The sequence below is a fragment of the Odocoileus virginianus genome, chromosome 9, assembly GCF_023699985.2.
Source record: "Odocoileus virginianus isolate 20LAN1187 ecotype Illinois chromosome 9, Ovbor_1.2, whole genome shotgun sequence".
NCBI lineage: Eukaryota > Metazoa > Chordata > Mammalia > Artiodactyla > Cervidae > Odocoileus > Odocoileus virginianus.
In genome coordinates, this window is record NC_069682.1 from 52,544,704 (window position 1) to 52,566,796 (window position 22,093).

Genomic DNA, 22,093 nt, shown 5'->3' on the forward strand with positions numbered 1-22,093 from the left:
TTCTCCAATCACCCTCTGGGCACCTCACAGACACTGTCTCAACTCTTCCCTCCCTGCTCGCCAGCGTTCTTGTATTTATCAGGGGTGTGGGTGGGGGGCGGGCGGGGCTGAGCCTTAGCCTTTGGCCTCATTAACCGCAGGCAGAATTCTCAGGAAGGGAGTGGGGAGAAATAAAACTGCCCCAGCGATACGCACAGCAGATTTCTGGCTGGGAATCTGACCCCAGGAGATCAGAGCTCAGTCAGAAGAGGGTGAAGCCAGTGTCTATGGGGAAGTAGGGATTTGGTTTCTTTGTTTTTGTTTCCAAGGTAAGTGGAAGGCCTACTGACCTCTTCCTTGTAGCAGAGTATTTTAATGCTCATTTCCTTATAGGCTCTATTGCTTGAAATCAAATAACTGGAAAAGGAATTCGAAAAAGGATAACTTTATTAAGGGAGGAAGAAAAAGGAAACAGTATAATTTTACTTTCCAAAGCGTTAACCATCTTTATCCCAATCATGTCCTGAGGCTCTCGGGTTTATAGACTTCACCAAAATCTCCTTTACACTTAGATGAACCTGCCTTTTTGATTCTGAGATGAAAGAAAGAGTGAGGAGGGATGGGAAAGAGGTTCCCCGTGGGAGGGTCTCTGTACCAACCTGGGGTCTTTACATTAGGATTCTGAAAAAAAGACAAGTTGAGGTTCTAACATACCAATACTTCAGGCTGCAATGACCAAGTGGAAAACAAGATCTGACACTCATTAGTCCTCATTACTTAATGTATTACCTGTGATCACATCACCTTGTTGAAAATACTAAATAGTTCTTCAAGAGGTGAAATAAAAGATAATCTTTATCTTGACTTAATGTACTTTCATGGCTCTGTGACAGGTTGCTGCCCTTTTTAATTTGAATTGTTTATAATCTGAATCCAAGTTGTTTGTTACTAAAAAGAATAACTAATGTAATTTTAAAACCTTTCTATATTTCCTGTACATAGGGTGGGGAGGAGGTTGGGAGGAGTGTTCAGGACAAGTGTATACCTATGGCCGATTCATATTGATGTATAGCAAAACCCATCACAATATTGTAATTATCCATCCTCCAATTAAAATAAAGAAATAATTTTTTAAAAAAAGCAGAATAATAATTATCAAATTTACAACTTTGAATAAATAAACCTTGCATTTATTTTCAACATGGATATTTTTATTCCATGTAACTCTATTGGCCATCTGATGTGAAGGGCTGACTCATTTGAAAATACCCTGATGCTGGGAAAGATTGAGGGCAGGAGGAGAAGGGGACGACAGAGGATGACATGGTTGGATGGCATCACCGACTCAATGGACATGAGTTTGGGTAAACTCCAGGAGTTGGTGATGGACAAGGAGGCCTCGTGTGCTGCGATTCATGGGGTCTCAAAGAGTTGTACACGACTGAGCAACTGAACTGAACTGAAATCTATTGAAAAACTTGTTAGAGTCGTGAATTCAGAACTTATATGTCAGGTAAATAAGCTAAGGCGTGTAGAATGTTTGTGAGAGATGCATGTTGTACATCCCTAATACTGGGGCTGATAATGTTGATCAAGAAAGACAGTGTGTAAAGCAATTTCCCTCCAATTAAAAAAAGTTTAAAAAGGCAGACACCAACACAACCTTGTAAAGCAATTTTCCTCCAATTAAAAGATAAATAAAAATTAAAAAGAAAAAATAAACAGTGTGTTGGCCTGCAGAGATCCAGAGAGGGGCCAGGGAATGTGAGCAAAGGGTTCCACTTTTATATTTGCTTTAAGTTGTGGTATTTTAATATATTAAAATAACCAAATTTTCAACACTCTCAAACATTTAAAACTGAACAAGAAGCCAGTTTCCACAAGACAGTCCTTCTCAGGCTGTGTAGCTCAGTTGGCTGGTGACTCTGGGATTAACCTGCCACACGTCTTAGGTGAGTCAGAGCTCCAAGATATCGCTTCTCTGTCTGTTCTGTGTAGGCACGATTCCAAAGATGTGTGTGCCTGTGTTCTTAGAAGTGCAGTAATGCCTTATGGCCACAAGGTGGCAGCTCCCAGCTCAATGAAAGCCTAAATGAAGAAGGTGATGGTGAGATCAAAGTCACCTGATTAAAAGGAAGGTCAGAATGAGAATTAATTTCCTACAGTCTACATTCTACTCTTGATGAAAGTGAAAGAGGAGAGTGAAAAAGTTGGCTTAAAGCTCAACATTCAGAAAACTAAGATCACGGTGTCTGGTCCCACTTCATGGGAAATAGATGGGGAGACGGTGGAAACAGTGACAGACTTTATTTTGGGGGCTTCAAAATCACTGCAGATGGTGATTGCAGCCATGAAATTAAAAGACGCTTACTCCTTGGAAGGAAAGTTATGACCAACCTACACAGCATATTAAAAAGCAGAGACATTACTTTGCCAACAAAGGTCCGTCTAGTCAAGGCTATGGTTTTTCCAGTGGTCATGTATGGATGTGAGAGTTGGACTGTGAAGAAAGCTGAGCACCAAAAAGTTGATGCTTTTAAACTGTGGTGTTGGAGAAGACTCTTGAGAGTCCCTTGGACTGCAAGGAGATCCAATCAGTCCATCCTAAAGGAGATCAGTCCTGGGTGTTCAATGGAAGGACTGATGCTGAAGCTGAAACTCCAATACTTTGGCCACCTCATGTGAAGAGTTGACTCATTGGAAAAGACCCTGATGCTGAGAGGAATTGGGGGCAGGAGGAGAAGGGGATGACAGAAGATGAGATGGCTGGATGACATCACCGAGTCGATGGGCATGAGTTTGAGTAAACTCCGGGAGTTGGTGATGGACAGGGAGGCCTGGCGTGCTGCCATTCATGGGGTCGCAAAGAGTCAGACACGACTAAGCAACTAAACTGAACTGACATTCTATTCTACATTCTCACCTTGGGCATCAAGGGGAGCCCAACCCACTCCAAGTTCTCAGTATTTTTTATAATATAAATGCATCATGACTGCTTTTAAGCAAGGATTAATTTGGCTTGAATTATCTTTGTCCTTCAGATTCCTGAAAATGCCAGATACAGGTATGCAGTGAGTTGCATTTTCAGAGTTGTCAGTCAAGACAACCGAATCGGATTCCTTTTCCATCTTTTCAGGAAAAGCCTGTGGTCCGGGAGGTTTCTACTTGCCCAGAAAGTGGTGAGTAGAGCCCTTCACTGAGAGAAAAGAAGCAGTCAGTTCATGACATTCCAAAGAGACAGCAAGAGTCAGGACCAGACCCCTCTGTGGCGTCCTCTGAATGGCAGAACCGACCCCGCCACCCCCAGGTCCAGCCCCGCCCACCGGTCAGGAGTCAGCTGGCCTCCTTGGGCCTCAATTGCACTGAGGGCCGATCCCACCCTCCCTGCTGCAGACACATGAGATGCTTTCTTTCTACCTTGGAAAGTGGACGGGGGCGTGAGAAGGGGTGGGGGTCTGGGGTAGAGGAGGGTAAAGGGATGCAGTGGGGTGGATTTCTCCAGTGAATGTGACGGGAGCTTCCTGAGAATCACTGGTCCCACAGGTGGGTCCCCACCCACCCCAGCTCCGACTTCTGCTTGGTCAGTGGGCCTGTGCCCAGCTGAAATGAGGGCCTTGTGGTATATAGCAGGACTCAGAGAAGGATAACACTAAAGTGCCCATCCCTTCCTCCTTTTGGCATGGCGAAGAGACAGTTTATCCTGTGGGTCAAGTCAACGTGGAAGACAGGAGATGATCCAGTACCAGCCTTCCTCCTGCCTCCCCAGAGGGATGCTGCTGTGGGCAGGTGGAGGACACCCCCCAGGCATGGAGACATTTAGATGCCCTCTCTACAGAAGGGAGCCAACCTCAGTGACCACCTGGAAAGAGAAGAGGGAGGGAAGGGAGGTGTCCGAGCGGGACCACCCCAGCCACGTCCTCCTGTGTTGGTGGGAGCTGCAGAGAAGAGGGGATAAGTCCATTTCTTCACAGTGATGCAAAAAGCTTAACTTCTGAGAACAGTCTCCAAGCAACAAAACGACCCAAGGAAGGACTGTGCTTAGAGAAATGAGGTGGTTCCTACAAGCCCAGCCCTGCCTTGAGGAATGATCCCCTTTCAACAACATGTAAAATAACAGCTACATGGAGGCTCTGGAGAGAGACCAAAGACACAGAAACTGCAGGTAGCCAAGCTCCTAGAAGAGGACAGACGGACAGAGGATGAACAGACAGGAGCTGGGATCTGGGTACTAAGTTTGTGGGTGTTCCCTGCATGGTTCTTTCAACTTTTCCGTATGCTCAAGATTTTTTATAATACAGTGTTGGGAGGAAAATCATTAAGTGATTTTGACTCCAGCAGTAACAAATCCAAGTTATTATTGTGTCATTTTACCCCAACATCAATATTGTACATGCACTTGTAGCCCAGTGTCTAACATGAGTATGAGCCAACACATCTAATGTTTGTTAGATTTCACATCGGAATGAAATAATCCATCATTTGTATTTCTGGATCTATTTTCAGTGACTCAAATCACTCAGGTTGATCAGAAGTGGTTCCTTACGTTTCAGTATTCCAAGTCCTCCCCCAAGAACTGGTTGGAAAATCTCCTTTGAGAGGTTTTAATTTCTTATCCCTATTTGTTAAACTGATCATTGTAGATGAGCAATAGGGGAGGGAAATGCTTCCAAATACAACAGATTGGAGTGTTTTTCACTTTTTGCAAGTGTAGTTTAATACTAATAATATTGATAGTGGAGTTACCAAGCTCTTTCTTGAGTTGTTTATGTATGTGGATGTTTCTGTGCTTTTGGGGGGAAGAAGAGGGAGATAGATTTGATAAAAGTGAGAAAGATTTGAGGCTGTTTACTTTATCTTCCCACATCAAAATCATCCTCTTGAGGCAAAAATATATGCTTCTTTTTAAATTAGAATATATTTCAATTAAATTTAGTGGATCATTCATTTAATTATTGTGTGTGTGTGTGTGTGTGTTAGTCACTTAGTTGTGTCCGACTCTTTGTGACTCCATGAACTGCAGCCCACCAGGCTCCTCTGTCCATGGGATTCTCCACAGGCAAGAATACTGGAGTGTTGCCATTCCTTTCTCCAGGGGATCTTCCCCACCCAGGGATCAAACCCAGGTCTCCTGCATTGCAGGCAGATTCTTTACCATCTGAGCCAGCAGGGAAGCCCTCATTTCTTTATTGTAGAAGACCTATTAGCAAAAAGCATTTCATTGCAGTATTGAGAAAATTGGAACAACACAGGAAAAAAGCCAAGTCTTCCTTTCTTTCCCTTTACTTTATTAAGGTGAACGTCTCTTGAGAGATTAGAGGAAAAACTTGGTTACCCTTCCAAAGGCAGTGATGACCCTTCCAGATCTGGCTGGAGTATTGAATGAAGTGTGTGGGGAAAAAAAAATCAGCTGAGGGCAGGGTAAATTCCCCACAACTGAAGTTTTAAAACAGAAGAGTGTGGATGTAAGAAAAACATACTCAAGGGAGACATGTTCTGGAAAACCTCCACTCCTTCATAATCACCTGTGGCCTAGGTAATCAGAGCCATAAAGCATTCAGATTTGTGCCCTACTGTATTTTTTATTGAAGTATAATTGATGTGCAATACTGATAAGTTACAGATGATTCACAGTTTCTAAAGAGTTTATTCCATTTCCAGTTATTGTAAAATACTGGTTGTATTCCCTAAATGCTTTCCCAGATAACACTAGTGGTGAAGTATCCTGTCAATGCAAGAGACATAAGAGACTTGGGCTCCATCCCTGGGTCGGGAAGATAGCCTGGAGAAGGTAATGGCACCCCACTCCAGTATTCTTGCCTGGAAAATTCCATGTGCAGAAGATCCTGGCGGGCTACAGTCCGTATGCTGTACATATATCCTTGTAGCTTATTTGATACATAAGAGTTTGTACCTCTTAATCCTCCAGCCCTATACTGCCCCTTTCCTCACTGGTAAGCACTAGATTCTCTCTGTATCTGTGGGTCTGCTTCTTTTTTTGTTATAGTCACTAGTTGGTTATAGTAGATTCCACATATAACTGAAATCATACAGTATTTCTCTTTCTCTGTCTGACTTATTTCACTTAGCACAATGCCCTTCAGGTCCATCCATGTGGTTGCAAAGAGCAAAATTTCCTTCTTTTTTAATGACTGATGAGTGACCTATTCTTGAGGTAAAGAGCCAGCTAGCTGCCTTTAAACCCTCGAGAAAGCAGAGTGAAGCAAGCAGAAGACTTTGTGGCCAGAGCACAAGAGGGGACTGGTCCAGCAGGTGGAATGATGTGAGAGCAACCAGTTCAACCTCATAGACTTAAAGTGCTATAAAGGCGAACTTCTCAGACTTTAGCCTCCAGAGATCTTAAAATGTAGCCTCTGCTTCTGGAGGTCAGTGTTTACCTTTACCCTCATGGGGAAGGAGAGATCATGTTTCCCCTGCCCTTCTAGCGTATTGGCTGAGATGCCCTGTAATAAAAGACAGATTAACAAGAGAAAAAAAACAACAAAAGTTTAGTAACCTGTGTGTCCCCTGTATATGTGGGAGAGACCCAGGAAAAGTGAGGGACTCCCTCCCAGAAAAGACCGAACTGCCAGAAATAACATCTCCAGCCAAAGAGGAAAAAGGACGTGTGGGTTTGGGGGAGCAACTGACAGGAGGTTGTCAGGAAAAGCACAGAAAATGAGTATAGTTGTTAGGCAGATTTAACTCCTGCCTTAATATGATCAGAGTTGATAAGATGAATAAGAATTTCTGAAATTTCTAGATTTAGTTCGTCCTGCTCTTCCAGGTACAGACAGGAAGATATCCTTACAAAAGGAGATTTCCCTTACAAGTCCAAATGTCTTTTACTAAAAGGTAACTTCTCAGTTCTCAGAGCCTCTCCAGTATCTGCTGTTTGTTACAAATAACCAGCCTAGAAAACAATCCTCACGCCAATGAGGCATATTTTGGGATGGCAGATTCTTCCCTCCTTCACCCTTTTACAGCTTTTTTTTTTTTTTATAGTTTTTTTTTTTTTTTAACTGGGCCTGACAGCTACACTGACAAGAGATAGGTCAGCAGAAGAAAAACACACAAATTTAGTTAATATTAATACACACTAGACATCATAAAGAATGAAGACCCAGAGAAACGGCAACGCTTCCTTGCTCTCATATTAGGTTGAACAGAGTGGAAAAGTGATGAAACTCCGGGGAGATGAGATGATGAGTGTCAGGATACATTTAACAGGAGGCTTCCTGTGTGGTGTTTTGGATCTGTCATGAATCCTCTGTTCCTTGTTAATTCCTGAATATTCAGGAATTAAGAGGAGAGGCAAGCCTCTCCCCGGACTGAGGAATGCATGCATTTCCTTTGTTGGTTTTTCCTTACGGTGAAAAGTAACTATTTCCGACCCCCTTTTGATACGGATCTGCCTTTTGGCCTTTTGGTCTCTATTGCTCCTTGCTTCCTTGGTAAACTTGTAAAGTCTGGTCTCTTGATCTTTATCTGAAGAAGCTACCTTGTATTACGGTGTATATACTCTTACAGAATTCAATAAAGCACCCTTATTCCATCATTGCTTGGGTCCCCGTGTCTTTCTTTCTTTTCTCTCTCTCTCTCTCTCTCTATTTCTGGCTGATTCCCTGGAACACGAAAGCCGGCTGCATAACCCAGGGAATATTAGCCTCTCTCCTTCTTTCACTTTCTCATTGTTGACTCCGGACCACTAGGTTACGGTCCATTAAAGGACCCCAACAGATGAGTATCGTTTGAACAAATAAAGTTTCTGTAGAATTCTGTTGGCCTCAACTTCTCATCCCTGGTGATAATATGTTGCTTTCCTCCTGGTATGGGGAACATGTCTTACAGGAATTTCATCTCCCTCCTTTAAAGAAAAGAAGGAAGATAAGAGTGTTTTTCTTATATTTGCTGTCTTTCAAATGCCTTTAACTCAAAATCATCCCTATGCCAGAATGATTTTGGCATACATGGTGTGTTCTGAACTCCTTCAGATTCAGTGGGTCTGAAGTGAGCCTCAGAATATGAGTAACAGGCATAGAATAGTGCTAGCTGAATGGAATCAAAAGTTAAATATGCATCATTAATTTTCTCTAAAAATCCAACAAGCTAGGACAATGATATATATGACTATCCTGTTTTTAAAATTTCAAGTATATTTTCCAGAGTTATCTCAGTTAATCTCTTAAACATCAAACTGCTGAGGACAGAGATGTATGAATTGGATCTTTTGAGTCTCTATGAAGATTTTTATAAAACGCATGATTTATGTTCCTTCATTGAGCATTGTTCTATAAACAGTGTTTTATGATATCAAAGTAATGATGCAAGGAGGCTTTTGGACTGAGGTGATTTTTACCCTTTCCTTGCCTACCAAATGGAACCAAACCCTTAGTGGAGTATTTCTTGTAAATGCCTCAAGAGTAAGAAAAACAACCCAACACAAACAGCCAATCAGGGTTTCCCAAATGGTGCAACCACTTAACCACAGCCAATCAAACGGTTCCCTTGTTTTGCATCTTCTCCTTGACTTCAGGTCCTGTCTGGGAAGTGCTCCTAACCTCTAAACCTTTGGTACTGCCCAATACAAATTGATTTTTGCTCAAATGAGTTCTCAAATCTTTCAGAGAAAAAAAGCTTAAAATTTTCTTGTTTTTGAAATCAAACACTCCTCCTCCCTCCCCATGTCTTCTGGATCACAGTAAAAATCTTTCATTTGATCAGAAAGCATCACAGAATCAATTCAATGCTGCCTGAAAAGGATTAGTCGCCGCCTTGTGGATAAGAAAATTGCCACATCCAAAAATAATCTACCATTTTATGTACAAACTAATGATGTGGAACCTCCAGCATGGTTCATTTTCAAAATATCATACAGTTACTTGTAAACCCCTGTTAAAAATGAGACCGCAAGCCCCAGATGAGTCGCTTATGCTAAGCTCTACTTCACCCAACTGAGACTGACCGTTTCGGCTCTCCGGAAAAGGAACCGTAATCAGGAATAGCCTAGTCAGGTAAGTCATCTGCCTGGTTGCCCCTTGCCACCCTGGCCGCTGAAGGAAGGTGACCTTGCCACAGCCAATCTGCTCTTTGCTGGTATCACTTTCTTGTCCAGTCCCTTCTGTTTGTAAAGCTTCCGTTTTGTACAGCCCCTCCCTCACAGCTCCTTTCTGTCTGCTAGGTTGGATGCTGTCAATTCATTAATCACAGGATAAAGTCAACAAGATTTAAATTTACTCAGTGAACTTGTTTTTTAACACCCCCAAAATTATTCTTTTTAAACTGCCACTGTTTGGCAGACCCTAAACAGGACACCTCATTGTCAGAGTGAATTTAGAAAGAGGAACAAAAGGTTTTCAGAATGTTTACAGCAGTAGCTGCTCACAATTTCTATTTCCTAATCTGGGGACTCCCTCAAAAGACACAGGGCTCGACATTAAAATGCAGTTTATTTCTAATGTATTCATTTTATTGAATTTCCATCTGTGTCCCTAACCAACCTTGTGTATGATAAGAGGAAGAGGGACTCAGCAAAGGTGCAGCCAGGAATCTTCCTCAGATGCGTCTAGTCCTGTTGTCATGTCTGCAGCTCAGAATTACGAAAGTAATTGGGACAGAATTTCCCCCTCAGCAGTTTTTTGAACTAATCAGGGAGAACGAAGACAAATTCTGAAACAGAACTGTATAAAAAGCAAATCAAAACAATACCAGAAAAATCCACATAGTGTTTTCCCAATATTCAATTGATCTCAAGGAAGGAAAAAGCCCAGATTCACAAAAACCTGTGTATTGTTTTATTATATATAAAACCAAGCATACAATAATTACATAGCAAATAACAAACATGCTGAATTTTGAATGGTGCTCCGTACATGTTCATGAATAAATAATAAATTCTGCTTATTACTTTGAAATACAGTACCACCAAGAGGTCTATATTTTTGTTTTACTACTTGTGTAAATGAGCACAAAGGAAAGAGAAAATATGTGATATTTAAACATGAATGGTAGAAATTCTTCTCTCTGGAAACTAACCAAATAGGCCCAAGAACCACTACAAACCAGTGATACCCTCTCCCCCCATCTTTTTTGTCATAGGTTGCCAACCCCATGCTATCCCAGTTAAGTTACAAACTTTTAGTCAGTTTATAGTCATTAAATAGTCACAACCTAAACAATTGTAGCTAATATTGATATATTTTTGTAGTTCACTTCTGTAGTTTTTACAACTTTTCCCCCTGATTCCAAGCCTGAAACAGTTCTTAGCACTTTTTCTAAACTTTGGGGTTGTTTCTTTTTTTGCTACCATTTTATTGGCTACTTTAACTGATTTAAATGCAACATGTATGTAAACAACTGCACAGAAATGACAGGCACTTCTTAGGAATACAGTGACTCATGTCACAAGATTCCATGACTTCGATCTGATGGACTGAATTAGTTCACGACTCAACTCTAATGCGGTCTGCTCTAGTGGCAAGATTTTTATCTGCAGCATTTAGTGCATTAAGATGTGCGCATCAGAAATCATAGAAGTGTGCTTCTGCTCTGTAATGAACCTATATTCATTAGGAGCTCTGATCCAATCACAATAATGTCTCTTAAAATTACCAACCAGAGGCAAAAAACTAAACAAGCAAAGCCACTTTTTCAGGCTTTTCAAACTGTCCTAACATGTGACATTATAACTATGCTTCCGAATTAAGCAACCAAGTCAAAGAGCAAGGAACAAACGTAACATCCGAGGTATTACCTCAACATTTCTTAATCAGCTCAGACATACAGGAGGCCAGGAAAGATAAACCATGTCACCGTCCAGATCTCCTGCACAGGTGTATTACTGCAAGAGGCAGCAGCTCAGCATAAACCCTGGGTTTTTAATCAGGATTAATATCAGGATCATATATGTGTATATAACATGCTTACAGAGATTTATTGGCCCTGCAACTTCATACAGAGCTGCATGAACATCTAGCAGAAAAAGAAATCATGAGTGGGGTGTAGACAGGACTTGCCTATCAGTGATCACAGAAGCAGGCCCGTCAAAAGACATGTGGGGGAATGCTCAGGAACCACAGGAAGGAACAGTTATGAATAACAATATGTTTTAAAAATATACTTATACTGAGTACAAATGTTACAGTATAATTGTGAACCATGGAAGTGATGCTGGGCAGATATACATCTTTTGTTCATTTATAAAAAGGCCTAAGATCTTACCATAACCAGTGCTTTCTCCAGTAGGGCAGTGTGAGGAAGAAAGACTATAAGAGGGAATCTGGAAATAAAGTCTGAAAAGAAAAGGACTACCATAAACATCTTTGTTGTTTAATATGATTAAGATCAGATTTTCATATGGCATCTTAATATTCAATTTTGACCTATTATTTTTAACTATGTATAAATGCATCTTGTCTTTATGTTAACTTAAACAGTGACTTGGATGACACTGAATTGCTGGGTAAAAAGTCTGCCAGTTGGTAAATATTTTCAAATGAAATGTGCCAAGTTTTTCATTTGCCCCAAAGATGAAAAAACAGAGACATATATGTAAAGAAAAATAGAAGAATTGTTTGAAGGAATAATATCAGCTATAGTCATTAAAACATACTGTACATCAAGAATTTTCAACCAAAGGTTTTAAAGATTTTTACAATAATATCAAAAGCAATCACTTCACACCACCATAGGAACAAGTAGATGTGACTTCAGTTCAGTTCAGTTGCTCAGTCGTGTCCGACTCTTTGCAACCTCATGGACTGCAGCATGCCAGGCTTCCCTGTCCATCACCAACTCCCGGAGCTTGCTCAAACTCATGTCCATTAAGTCAATGATGCCATCCAACCATCTCATTCTCTGTTGTCCCCTTCTCCTCCTGCCGCCTTTTTTTAAAAAATTTTTTTCATTTATTTTTATTAGTTGGAGGCTAATTACTTTACAATATTGTAGTGGTTTTTGTCATACATTGACATGACATGAATCAGCCATGGATCTTTGTGACTTAACAGCAGTAACATAAGAAGCATTTAGGAGAGTCAGGAAGCCACAGGGCCATGTAAGGATGTGAAGACATTCATTCAGTAACTTTAGTCATGCTCCCCGCACCCCCAGCAAGATTATAAAGTCCTGCTCTTGCAAATGAAAACAGATCATCATTTTAATGACAGAAGAGGGCCCAGGTCCCAAATCAGGAATGTAATAAGGGTTCCACTCAAAGTGGTTCCGTGTATATCTGTCTGATTATAGGCCCTGCATTTGCAAATTCTAAAAAGCAGTTTATCTGTGGCACCTCTTCAGAGACACCAGCCGCCGGGAATTCCAGGTGTCAACATTTCATTCTTCCTCCCACCACATGCCAACATGGTGGCATGCTTAGACCATGCTTAGACCCACCAACCTCCACTGGGATGAAGTCTGCATACTGACAGGATACAAAAAATTGACTTCACACCACCTCTAAAAGGCCTTCTTAAAAAACAACAACAACAACAAACCCATGTTAGGGAAAGCGCATGAAAGCCCTAGATTCCACTGTCTCCCAAGAGCAGGAAACTTAGTGATAAATGACTTTGCCCAAAATAGATGCTGTTGAGGAAGGGCCCAAGCTTCCCCTGGGGTGAAACAGCCAGAACTTCTGTTTGAATCCTTTAAGGCCAGGGTGCAGAGAGCCCTGTCTCAGACACTCAGGATTCTCTACTGTTTGAAGCCGTACCCACTAGCTCACATGTGCTGTATCTAGCCTGGCTGAGATTTCAGAAGTGGAATTCACTCAAGTCCCGCTAGAGAGCAGTGGTTTTATTTCTTTCTGTGGCACAGACTTTGGCTGATGTTTACCTCAAGTTTGCCTAAGACTGTCAACACAAAGTATGATTACCTAAAGATTTCTTTCTTTGAAAACAACCCTGTGTGGCCGGGGTGGAGGTGAGGGTGGGTGGACTAAAGAACTGTCCACCCCTTCAAGCTCAGTAAACCCAAAGTCTCTTACAATTCACTGGAGGGGAACTTTTGGAAGAGCTTTAATACTGAGTCATCTGCAGGTCCTTGCAACTCATCATCTCAGTTATTTCTTGAATTTGTACGTGTTTTGCTTTCCTCCATTAGCTTTGAGCTTTTTCTCGCTGGATATTGTGGCATGAGCACAGTTACTCACATTTCCCTTCTTCTTAAGACCTGTGTGTGCTGGTGCTCGGGCAGCCCTGCAGCCGTCTGAGGGATCCAGGATCACGGCTGGTGGCTGGGATGCACGGAGGTTCCCATTGCTCTCGATCTTGGGGCCACCGTCCCCGCAAGATAAGTCCCAGGGCTGCAGCCTGGAGTTGTTGTTAAATTTCTTTTTCTTCTTCTCTGTCTGCACCTCCAGGGTATGCTTCTGAGAACATAATCGGCTACTGCTCAGCACATCAAGGGGCCTGGGGGAAGCCTCACCAGTGTAACAGAATGGATGGACTTCCTCGCAGAGCGTGTCTTTCTTTCGTGAAGGGCCTGACTTCGGAGGCCCTTCCTGCTGAGGCCTAGACAGAGCGCTAGGCATCAGCTTGCTTCTCCCAGGGCTCTTCAGGGCCCCCGAGGTCCCAGGGGCAGTGGGAGGCCTCCCTTTGGCCACCTTGCCTTTCTCGCACTGGACGGTCTGGATCTGCAGCCACTCGAGCTGGACGAGCCTGTCGACGTACTTGCCCAGGAGCCCCCCAGCTTTGGGCACAGTCTCTGTCCTGCGCTCGGAGTGCAGGAGCATGGCCATGTCCCGCAGGTCCCAGGAGTTGCACGGGGGCGGGAGGAAGTCGGGGTAACAGTATTCAGGCCGGGTGGGGCCCTGACCCGGGTGCAGATCAAAGTAAACCGGGTCAATCTCTTCTGCTCGAAGGTGAAGATCAGGAGGTGTGAGGGGGGATGGGGAGATGGCAATCCTTTCTGAATCAGAGAGGTCGCTGGCACTGTCCTCCTCTTCGGCATCTCCTTTGATGATTTTCATGGACTGAAAGTCCAGAAACAGCTTGTTCCCTGAGGGCCCCCGATACCTGGGGCTGAGGGGACTCTTTTTGAGGTTTCCTTCTGGGGAAATGCTTTCCTTCAGCTTATCGTCAGCTGGCTGGGGGACACATCCTCTGAGACTGCTTTTCAGCTGGGAAGAAATGTGGGGGACTTGGGGTTTACTCTGTCTTTTTCTGGAATTCTTGGGATGTTGTACTTTATTCCAAGATGGGCCTGCATTCATATTGCTGCGAGAAATAAAATTGCAATTCTTAGTCCATGTGACACAAACTGGCCTTCTAATGAATTAAGAAAGTAATCAAAAGAAGCCTCTAGTTGTACATTTCAGCCATGGCAGTGGGTTAGAAAATGTGAGGCCTCTAAACTCTCAAGTTACAGGACAGTTTTCCACTTGATAACTCTATTTAGGAAATAATATAAAGCAGGTACCAGAACCCAAAATGCATGGGTTCATTTTGCAGCAAATATCAGCTTTTAAGAAAAACACTAACATTTCATAAAGTACTTATATTATCATCTTAAACCCATTGTGTGTACTTTGAAAAATATCTCTTGTAGAACGCTCAGTCTGTTGTTAATGATGAGCACTGTTTAATAACACAAACAAATAAAATCCACACCTTTCTTTTATATACCTATTTTAAATTAAACATAGACAGGATGTAAAATACACATTTTACAGAACTTAACCGCTGGTTGGTGGTAACTCTGAGCCAGCAAATATCCTAAGGAAAACTGTAGCATATACAACCTACACCTTGAGCCAAAAGCTTATCAAAGCATCAGAGTATCTTCAAATAGAAAACACACTAGGGAAAACAGTGTTTAGAGGGATAGGAATAAAATCACACAATGCCTGATAACACAATATGAATTTTTTAAAAGGCTTAAATGCTACTTTTTTTAAATTTTATCATTTTTAAAAATTGAAGTATAGTTTATTTTCAATGTGTTAGTTTTTGGTGCACAACAAGGTGATTCAGTTTTATATATATATATATATATACGTTGTTTTTTTTAAATATTCTTTTCCACTATGGTTTATCTTGGGATATTTTTGAACACAGCTCCCCATGCTCTGCAGTAGGGCCTTGTTAATACTGCCCTTTGAACAGTGGGGAGGCAGATCTCATGAATACATGTACACATTACTAGCATGGCAACTGATTCTTCCTCTAATTTATTTCTGAGGCAGCATCTCATATCAGAGGTGAAAATATTTTCTTTTCAACTTATTTACCAAGAACAATGCACTTTACCAAGATGAATAGCACTTCTCAGCAACATCAGTCTGGTGTGGTTAAAAAAAAAAAGGATGGTAAACATGCTTTGTGGAAACCTCAGAGGTTCACTCGCTGGAGGTCTCCACCACAATAAGTGATTACTTGAAAATGTGCCACCTCTTAATAAACATGGAGGAGGTTAAATCATTGCCAGCAGCATAACATGTGCTCAATAAATGTTGGAAAAAATGAAGAAATGGATAAAGTAATTGCCATGATTTAGAACTCATAACCAACATTGTTAAAACTTTCCTTTACCTCTAGCTGTCTATGTGCATCCATAAAAGTTATTACTAGTATACTTTTTAAGAAAAGGAAAACAAACATAGAAAGATGATTACCCAAAATTGTGGATTCTGCTAACAGTGCAAGAATTATGACCTCCTAGAATTTTTACCAACTAGTGATGTTCAAAACCATTTGTCAGACAAAAAATATAGTGTATATACTTCTGTCTACAGACATATTTTTCTCCCAACCACACATATCAATCTGGAGAACTGAGATACTGAGCCTTTTGCAAGATAAAGTAATTACATGAAAAACTATTTACCTGCTTTTCTGATAAGATTCATTCACCCTATTCCCTTTCTTGAAAAAGTCACATGGCTGATCATCATTTAGAGTTGGACGGATTGTCTAAAAAGAAAGACATAAAAAAAAAAGAAAGAAAGACATATAGTTAATAAATACCCTAAACATATGAATACACACAAGAAAGAAACATGAAAAACTAGAACAAATCTAAATGAGATTTTACTTAAGTTAACATCACCTTTTCTGTAGTGCTCAAAATATTCTTGCTAAATCTGTTGGAAGATGCTGACAGCAGGGGAAGTGACTTCTTTCCTCCTCTAATATTTGGGAAGGATGCCTTACCACCGGAACTAGAAGCAATGGAACAGTGTTGGTAAGTACCAATTGCAAACACCCTATCATCCTTAATCGTGTTGCTTTTCACTTTTTTGTTCTTAAATATTCACAAATTGTATAAAAAGTTTTAATGGGGGGATACTGCCTTCTATTTATGGCTTAGTCTATTTTGCTTGTTTTTCACAGCGGGTATTAGATACAAGATCACGCTACTATAAATGGATTTCATCTCTCTCCCCATACACACGCATGCACACACCCACAAAATCTCCTTGGAAATAATTTGTCGAGGAAATCTGTGGGACTAATTAAGTTTGGCTGTTACTCCAAAGTTCCCATGTCCATTCATCCATTCCTTCCTTCCACAAAGAGAGTGCCTAGAAAACAGCAGGGTTAGATACCTATCCTGCTCTCATGGAGCTTGAATTCTATTGGAAAGGGCCCCTTTCAGGCCTCCAGCCTTCACTATCACATCAGTCCATGAAAAATTTATCAGTATAATACATATCACACAGTGTTCTCTCTCTGTGACATTTTGTTGATTGGTACCACCCAAAGCTGCTTCCCCCCTCTTGAGTGGCCTACTAAAAGCGCCCCATTTGAATGTGAATCTTCCTTCTTCCATAAAATCCCCTGCCTCTGAAAAAATGGAAGAGTTGGGATTATACATTCTTATTTCCTTCCTAAAACTGTTATTTTTCAAAATAAGCCATGTATGCCATTTTGATCTGTGTACATATGATGAGAAGGACAATCACATGCGGGCCCTTACAATGAATGAATGAGACCATAATCAACTGCTTAATTCTTTTCAGATGTAGAAAACGTTCTTCGCCAAACCAATTCATTAGTCTGGTTTTCCTGCTGCCTTGTCCCTCTGGATGGTACAGGAACACTCTAGAACTCTCTAGAAAGTGCACTCCCATCTTCTCCACTTCATTTCACCTGGCAAGCTTTACACCCCAGGCTGTTCTGTTTTCTGGACAAAGTTACTGAGAGAGAAGAGGTGACAGCCTGCAGGGTCCCTAAGGCTGCAGAAAGCAAGCTCTGGTTTCCCTGAAGGTTCGGGAACAAAGCTAAAAGTCTGGATTCTGCCTACAAAAATGCGTCCCAAACGCCAGAGGCTGCTTAAAGGCAGCCTTATCATTTGTCACAGGGTCTTAACCCTCGTTCTCATATCTTCCTCTCCGGTTTGGAGCCTCTGTAAGAGACAGCAGTAGCAGCAGTGCCGCCCCCTCCCCACCCCGCAGGGACAGGGACAGCGGTCCCCGCGGCAAAGCATTGTGGGTGACGCGGGGACACGACGCTTCTCGTCTACGCAGCCAGGCTCCCACGGTCTGGCCTAGGGTCCTTGTTGCAGCGCAAACGTCCAGAGAGCTGGCTACCCTCGAGGCTTAAAATGAGCTGGGGACCTGCTCCTGGGCAGGCCGAGTGGTGCGCCCCTCCCCCGCCCACATTAGCTCAGAAATCCCGGGACCGCAGCGTGCACGCTCCGGGTCCTCCGCGCGAGCAGACACCGATCTGGTACCGATTGGCGTGCCGGCCGGCCGGCCAGGCGGACGCAGACAGACACTGACCAGACCTGTTTCGCGGCCGCGGAGGACACGTGACGCGGGGCCGAGCGGGAGGCAGACGGCTGCGCTAGGCTGCGCTGGGCGGCGGGAGTCCGCGCCTGCCGCGTCACGAGGGGCGGGGCGGAGGCTCGCCGGGAAGTTCCTCCAAGTCGCGGCGGTGAGTAACGCGCGGCCGGGGAGGGGCCGCTGGGCGGACACCTCCTTCCTCGCACCCGGAGGAAGCCCAAGCCGCCGCCACCCCGCGCTCCGCTGCGGCCCCGAGGAGCGTCTGCGCGAGCAAGCGTTCGTCCTGGAAACCAGCTGGTTTGTTTTTTTTTTTTTCCTGCCCAAAGCGGAAAACCCGGGGGAGGACTCGAGGGACCAGGTGGCGGACTGGGGGAGCGCGCAGCCGGCCCACTGCGTCCTCTGCCTGCGGCATTTCCAGCGGACCCTCCCCAGGGTCGCCGAGCACGTCCCGGGACACCGAAGGAGCGGACGCAGAATCGGGAGGGAGGCCGCCCTTCGGTTCCGCCTCCCCATCGCTCGACGGTCGGCCGGGCCATGTCTAGAGGCCCGGGCTCGGCGGTCCTCCCCGCCACCGTCGGGTTCCGGAAGCCGGCCCCGCGGAGTCTCAGCTGCCTCTCGGACCTGGACGGCGGCGCGGCCCGGGAGCCGCGGCCCTGCCGGCCCCCGGGGAGCCCGGGCAGCGCGCCGCCGCCGCCGCCCGCACCGTCCGGCTGCGACCCCCGCCTGCGGCCCATCATCCTGCGGCGGGCGCGCTCGCTGCCCAGTTCGCCGGAGCGCCGCCAAAAGGGCGCGGGCGCTCCGGGCTCTGCGTGCCGACCCGGCTGCAGCCGGCAGCACCGCGTGCGCTTCGCCGACGCGCTGGGCTTGGAGCTGGCACAGGTCAAGGTGTTCAGTGCGGGCGAAGACCCGTCCGTGCCGCTGCACGTGCTGTCGCGGCTCGCCATCAATTCGGACCTGTGCTGCAGCAGCCAGGACCTGGAGTTCACTCTGCAGTGCCTGGTGCCCGACTTCCCGCCGCCCGTCGAGGCTCCGGACTTCGGCGAGCGCCTGGGCCGCCAGCTCGTGTGCCTGGAGCGCGTCACCTGCTCGGACCTGGGCATCAGCGGCACGGTGCGCGTGCGTAACGTGGCCTTCGAGAAGCAGGTGGCGGTGCGCTACACCTTCTCGGACTGGCGCAGCGCGCACGAAGTGGTGGCACGGTGGCGCGGGCCTGCAGGCTCCGGGGGCTCCGAGGACGTCTTCGCCTTCGGCTTCCCGGTGCCGCCCTTCCTGCTGGAGCTCGGCTCCCGCGTGCACTTCGCGCTGCGCTACCGTGTGGCCGGAACCGAGCACTGGGACAACAACGACGGCCGCGACTACAGTTTCACGTGCCGCAACCACGCACTGCACATGCCGCGCGGGGAGTGCGAGGAGAGCTGGATCCACTTTATCTGAGCTTCTGGGAGGTGGCCCTGCCTCACACCGCACCCCCAAGCCGGGGCCATCGGACCTGGCTTCCCGCAGCTGCAAAGTGTGCTCGCTGTGGCCCGCCTATGCTGTCTTTTACTTGAAACGGCTGGGTCACTTGGTCTAAACCGTGGCCTCCGATGCCAGAGGCCCGGCTGTGTCATGTGCTGGGTGGGGTGCTGGGTGAGTAGATGCACGAGTGAGTTGGCCCTATGAAGAAGGCCCAGGCAGGTGGTTTTGAAAAGGCCTGCACCCTGCGCCGGGAAAGCCTGTGGCTTTTGCATGTGTCCTGATCGCGTCTCTGTGAATATAGCTCTTCTTTATCATCACTGCGATGTTGAGACTTTTTACCCTTAGCCCATGCCTTCTTGGGAGCATTCTGAATTCAATAAGCTAAAAAAAAGAAAAGTCATTCTCGTGTGTTTGTGCGCACTGTAAACAGAATGTATATGCTGTGACCCCCCCATCATAGTCCCTTGAGGCATTCCTGCCCTGGGACAAGGAAAACCTGAAGTCACATTTGCATGCCAATGTCTGTAGGCTTCTAACAGCCGGGAAACTATTAATAGGCAAGAAATTGATGCCTCTTCAGTCATCATACAATCATTCCTGGGAGTTCAGGCTGCTCCATTAGGCTGTGTGTCTCCTCCATCAGCAACTGCCAAGAAGGAAAACACTTAAAACTTTTAGTTAGCAAAACAGCCCCTTCTGCGTGTTTCTTTGCACTTTATGTATTTTATTGTACGTTTGATAATTGTTTATCTGCACTTTATTAGTCATTCTGTTTAGGTTTGAGCTACCTAAGTATTTAAAGAAATTCTGCCTTACGTTATTTCAGTTTTCAGGCAACTCTGTGGAATTTGGGCAACAATGCCCTTTGCAGTTACCTTTTTGACGATTATGATGACTCTCTTGATGTCTTAAGTGTCCAGGGTTCCAGCAGTCCTCATTTGGAAGTCACATTACCAAGTGGAACTAGCAGGTATTTTCAGCAACAACCAGACTGGAGGAAAAACAATACACAAATATTTATACATTTTAATTGTTTTAAGCTGTATTTGTATATGCCTGGTTTTATCAACTACCTGCCAACTTTATTCTTTGTGCCTTTAGATAAACTTTGTAACCTTGTCTGGACTTGTTTCCCAATTTTAAAATGTTAAATGGTTGGTTTTGTTTTTTTTAACTCTCCAACCAAGAAGTCAAGGCCATTGTCTCCTGCAGAGTGCCACAACAACTTAAAACTCAGCGAGGGGCTATTTCTCTTGGTGCTGAGTGGTGGTCCGATAGCAGGTGCTAGCACAGAGGTGTGAAAACCCAGCTAAGGTGGACGTGGTCTCCAACTTGGGAAGCTGGTTTTCAAGAGCTGAAGCCAGTGTGATAAATCTTGTGAAAGCTGTCACCAGTGAATTAACTCTAAATATTTGAATGCTTGTTACCGTTTGTCAAATAAGTATGCAAAGGATGAATTTTGCCTTTTAACCAATTTCTTTTTTTATAATGGCAACTTCAGTGTTTTAAAAATTCCAGCAACAAGGATGGCTTTCTTTGGTACCTTCTGGCCTAAGAATATGAAATTCTGATTTAAAACATTGTGACTGAACTGAACAATCGCTGGCTGTTAGCACTGTGAACTCCATTGACATGGAAGAGGTAGAGAAGCCTGGTCGCATTTCCTGCTGTTTGACAAACTGTCCAGTTAGGTCTGTAAGCCCGTGAGGGCCTCAGCCACTATGCCCTGGATCCTAGCCCAGTGTGCAAAGCAGTTATCCACGGCATTCACGTATGAGCAAGAGCTGGCAAATATATTGCCATGTAAAGGCATGTGGAGAATCTTATAATCTGTGTAAAGGTCATTTGCCATAAAAGGTCTGGTCAAGGAATATGTAGTAAATGTTATATCTTCAATATTAAGAAAACCTCCATGTGCCTTTGAAAAAAGATCAACATTTAAAAACTTTAAAGCTTAAATATACCTGCCTAGTTAATAAAATAGCTTTGGGACAGCTTAAGGAGATTTGCAGGCCTGAAAACACAGTGACATAGCCTAGAAATTCAAGTTTTGTTGTGACCTGTGCAGTTGTTGGGTTGTCTCTTCAAACATATTTTAATACCTGCCATTTAAGATGACTTCACCTAAGCCTCACTATTAAACTATATGTGCACAAGTCGTTGGTTGAAGTGTGTTTTTCTTGTGGCCTGAATAGTGTGAAAAAAAGGCTTTAGAAATGTGTTAAGACGTTTCACATATGTCTTATCCTTCCTAGAATGCTGTCATGTTTAGTATCTTGCCAATATAAATAAATGCATTTTATGATGGCACCTGAGCTTCAGCAGCACAGTCGTGTGTGTCTTTGAGACACTGAGATGCATCCTTTTATGCCAGGTCAGTATTACATAGGAAGAAAGCTCTAGGAAAACACGGGGGATGGAATAGTTACTGTACTTCATCTTAGTGCTTATTGAAGCCCATGTAGGAATAACTACTGTGTATCTGCCGCCCCCCCCCACCCCCATGGTGACTGTCACTCAATTACAGAGCTTTGAACACAGGAAAAGGAAATCAACATGTCCTCTCTTATTTGCTGGCTTACAATGCTAGGTGCTGTAAGTATTTGATGTCATTTAATTCTGAAAAAAATTAAATACACTAATTCAAATAATTCAATTAAATAAAATTAATTCTGCACTACCTAGTAGATAATAGCCCCATTTCTCAGCTGAACAGAATGAAGCTCAGAGAGATTTAAGTAATTCACCTAAAGTTCCACCGTTGGCAAGTAGCAAGGTTAGCATTCAAACCCACTGCAAAGCCCACCTTCTTTCTGCCATGTGAGAAGACGCTCCCAGTAACAGTTTGTTAAATTTAATTGAACGTCCAAACGGATTATGACTGATAAGGTTTTCCATCTAACATAATCTAAAGACCTATTCAAAAACAAATGA

General features: G+C 44.0%; 2 protein-coding genes across 4 annotated transcripts; one reads left to right on the plus strand and one right to left on the minus strand.

Moving 5' to 3' along the window:
* Positions 1-9,747: 9,747 nt before the first annotated feature.
* Positions 9,748-17,889, minus strand: FAM217B (family with sequence similarity 217 member B). Of its 3 annotated transcripts, none has more exons than XM_020905157.2 (4): positions 17,704-17,889; positions 16,024-16,135; positions 15,802-15,887; positions 9,748-14,192 (listed from the first exon to the last, which is right to left on the minus strand). In XM_020905157.2, exon 4 carries the CDS (start codon positions 14,186-14,188, stop codon positions 13,037-13,039), a length of 1,152 nt encoding a protein of 383 aa, XP_020760816.2. In that variant the 5' UTR covers positions 14,189-14,192; positions 15,802-15,887; positions 16,024-16,135; positions 17,704-17,889; the 3' UTR covers positions 9,748-13,036. The 3 variants fall into 3 exon arrangements, with proteins under 3 accessions (XP_020760816.2, XP_020760818.2, XP_020760819.2); XM_020905159.2 differs by having other exon boundaries at positions 17,699-17,889; XM_020905160.2 differs by lacking the exon at positions 17,704-17,889 and adding an exon at positions 17,650-17,690.
* A 265-nt stretch (positions 17,890-18,154) lies between these two features.
* Positions 18,155-19,313, plus strand: PPP1R3D (protein phosphatase 1 regulatory subunit 3D). Its single transcript, XM_020905161.2, has one exon. It carries the CDS (start codon positions 18,236-18,238, stop codon positions 19,133-19,135), a length of 900 nt encoding a protein of 299 aa, XP_020760820.1. The 5' UTR covers positions 18,155-18,235; the 3' UTR covers positions 19,136-19,313.
* Positions 19,314-22,093: the final 2,780 nt, after the last annotated feature.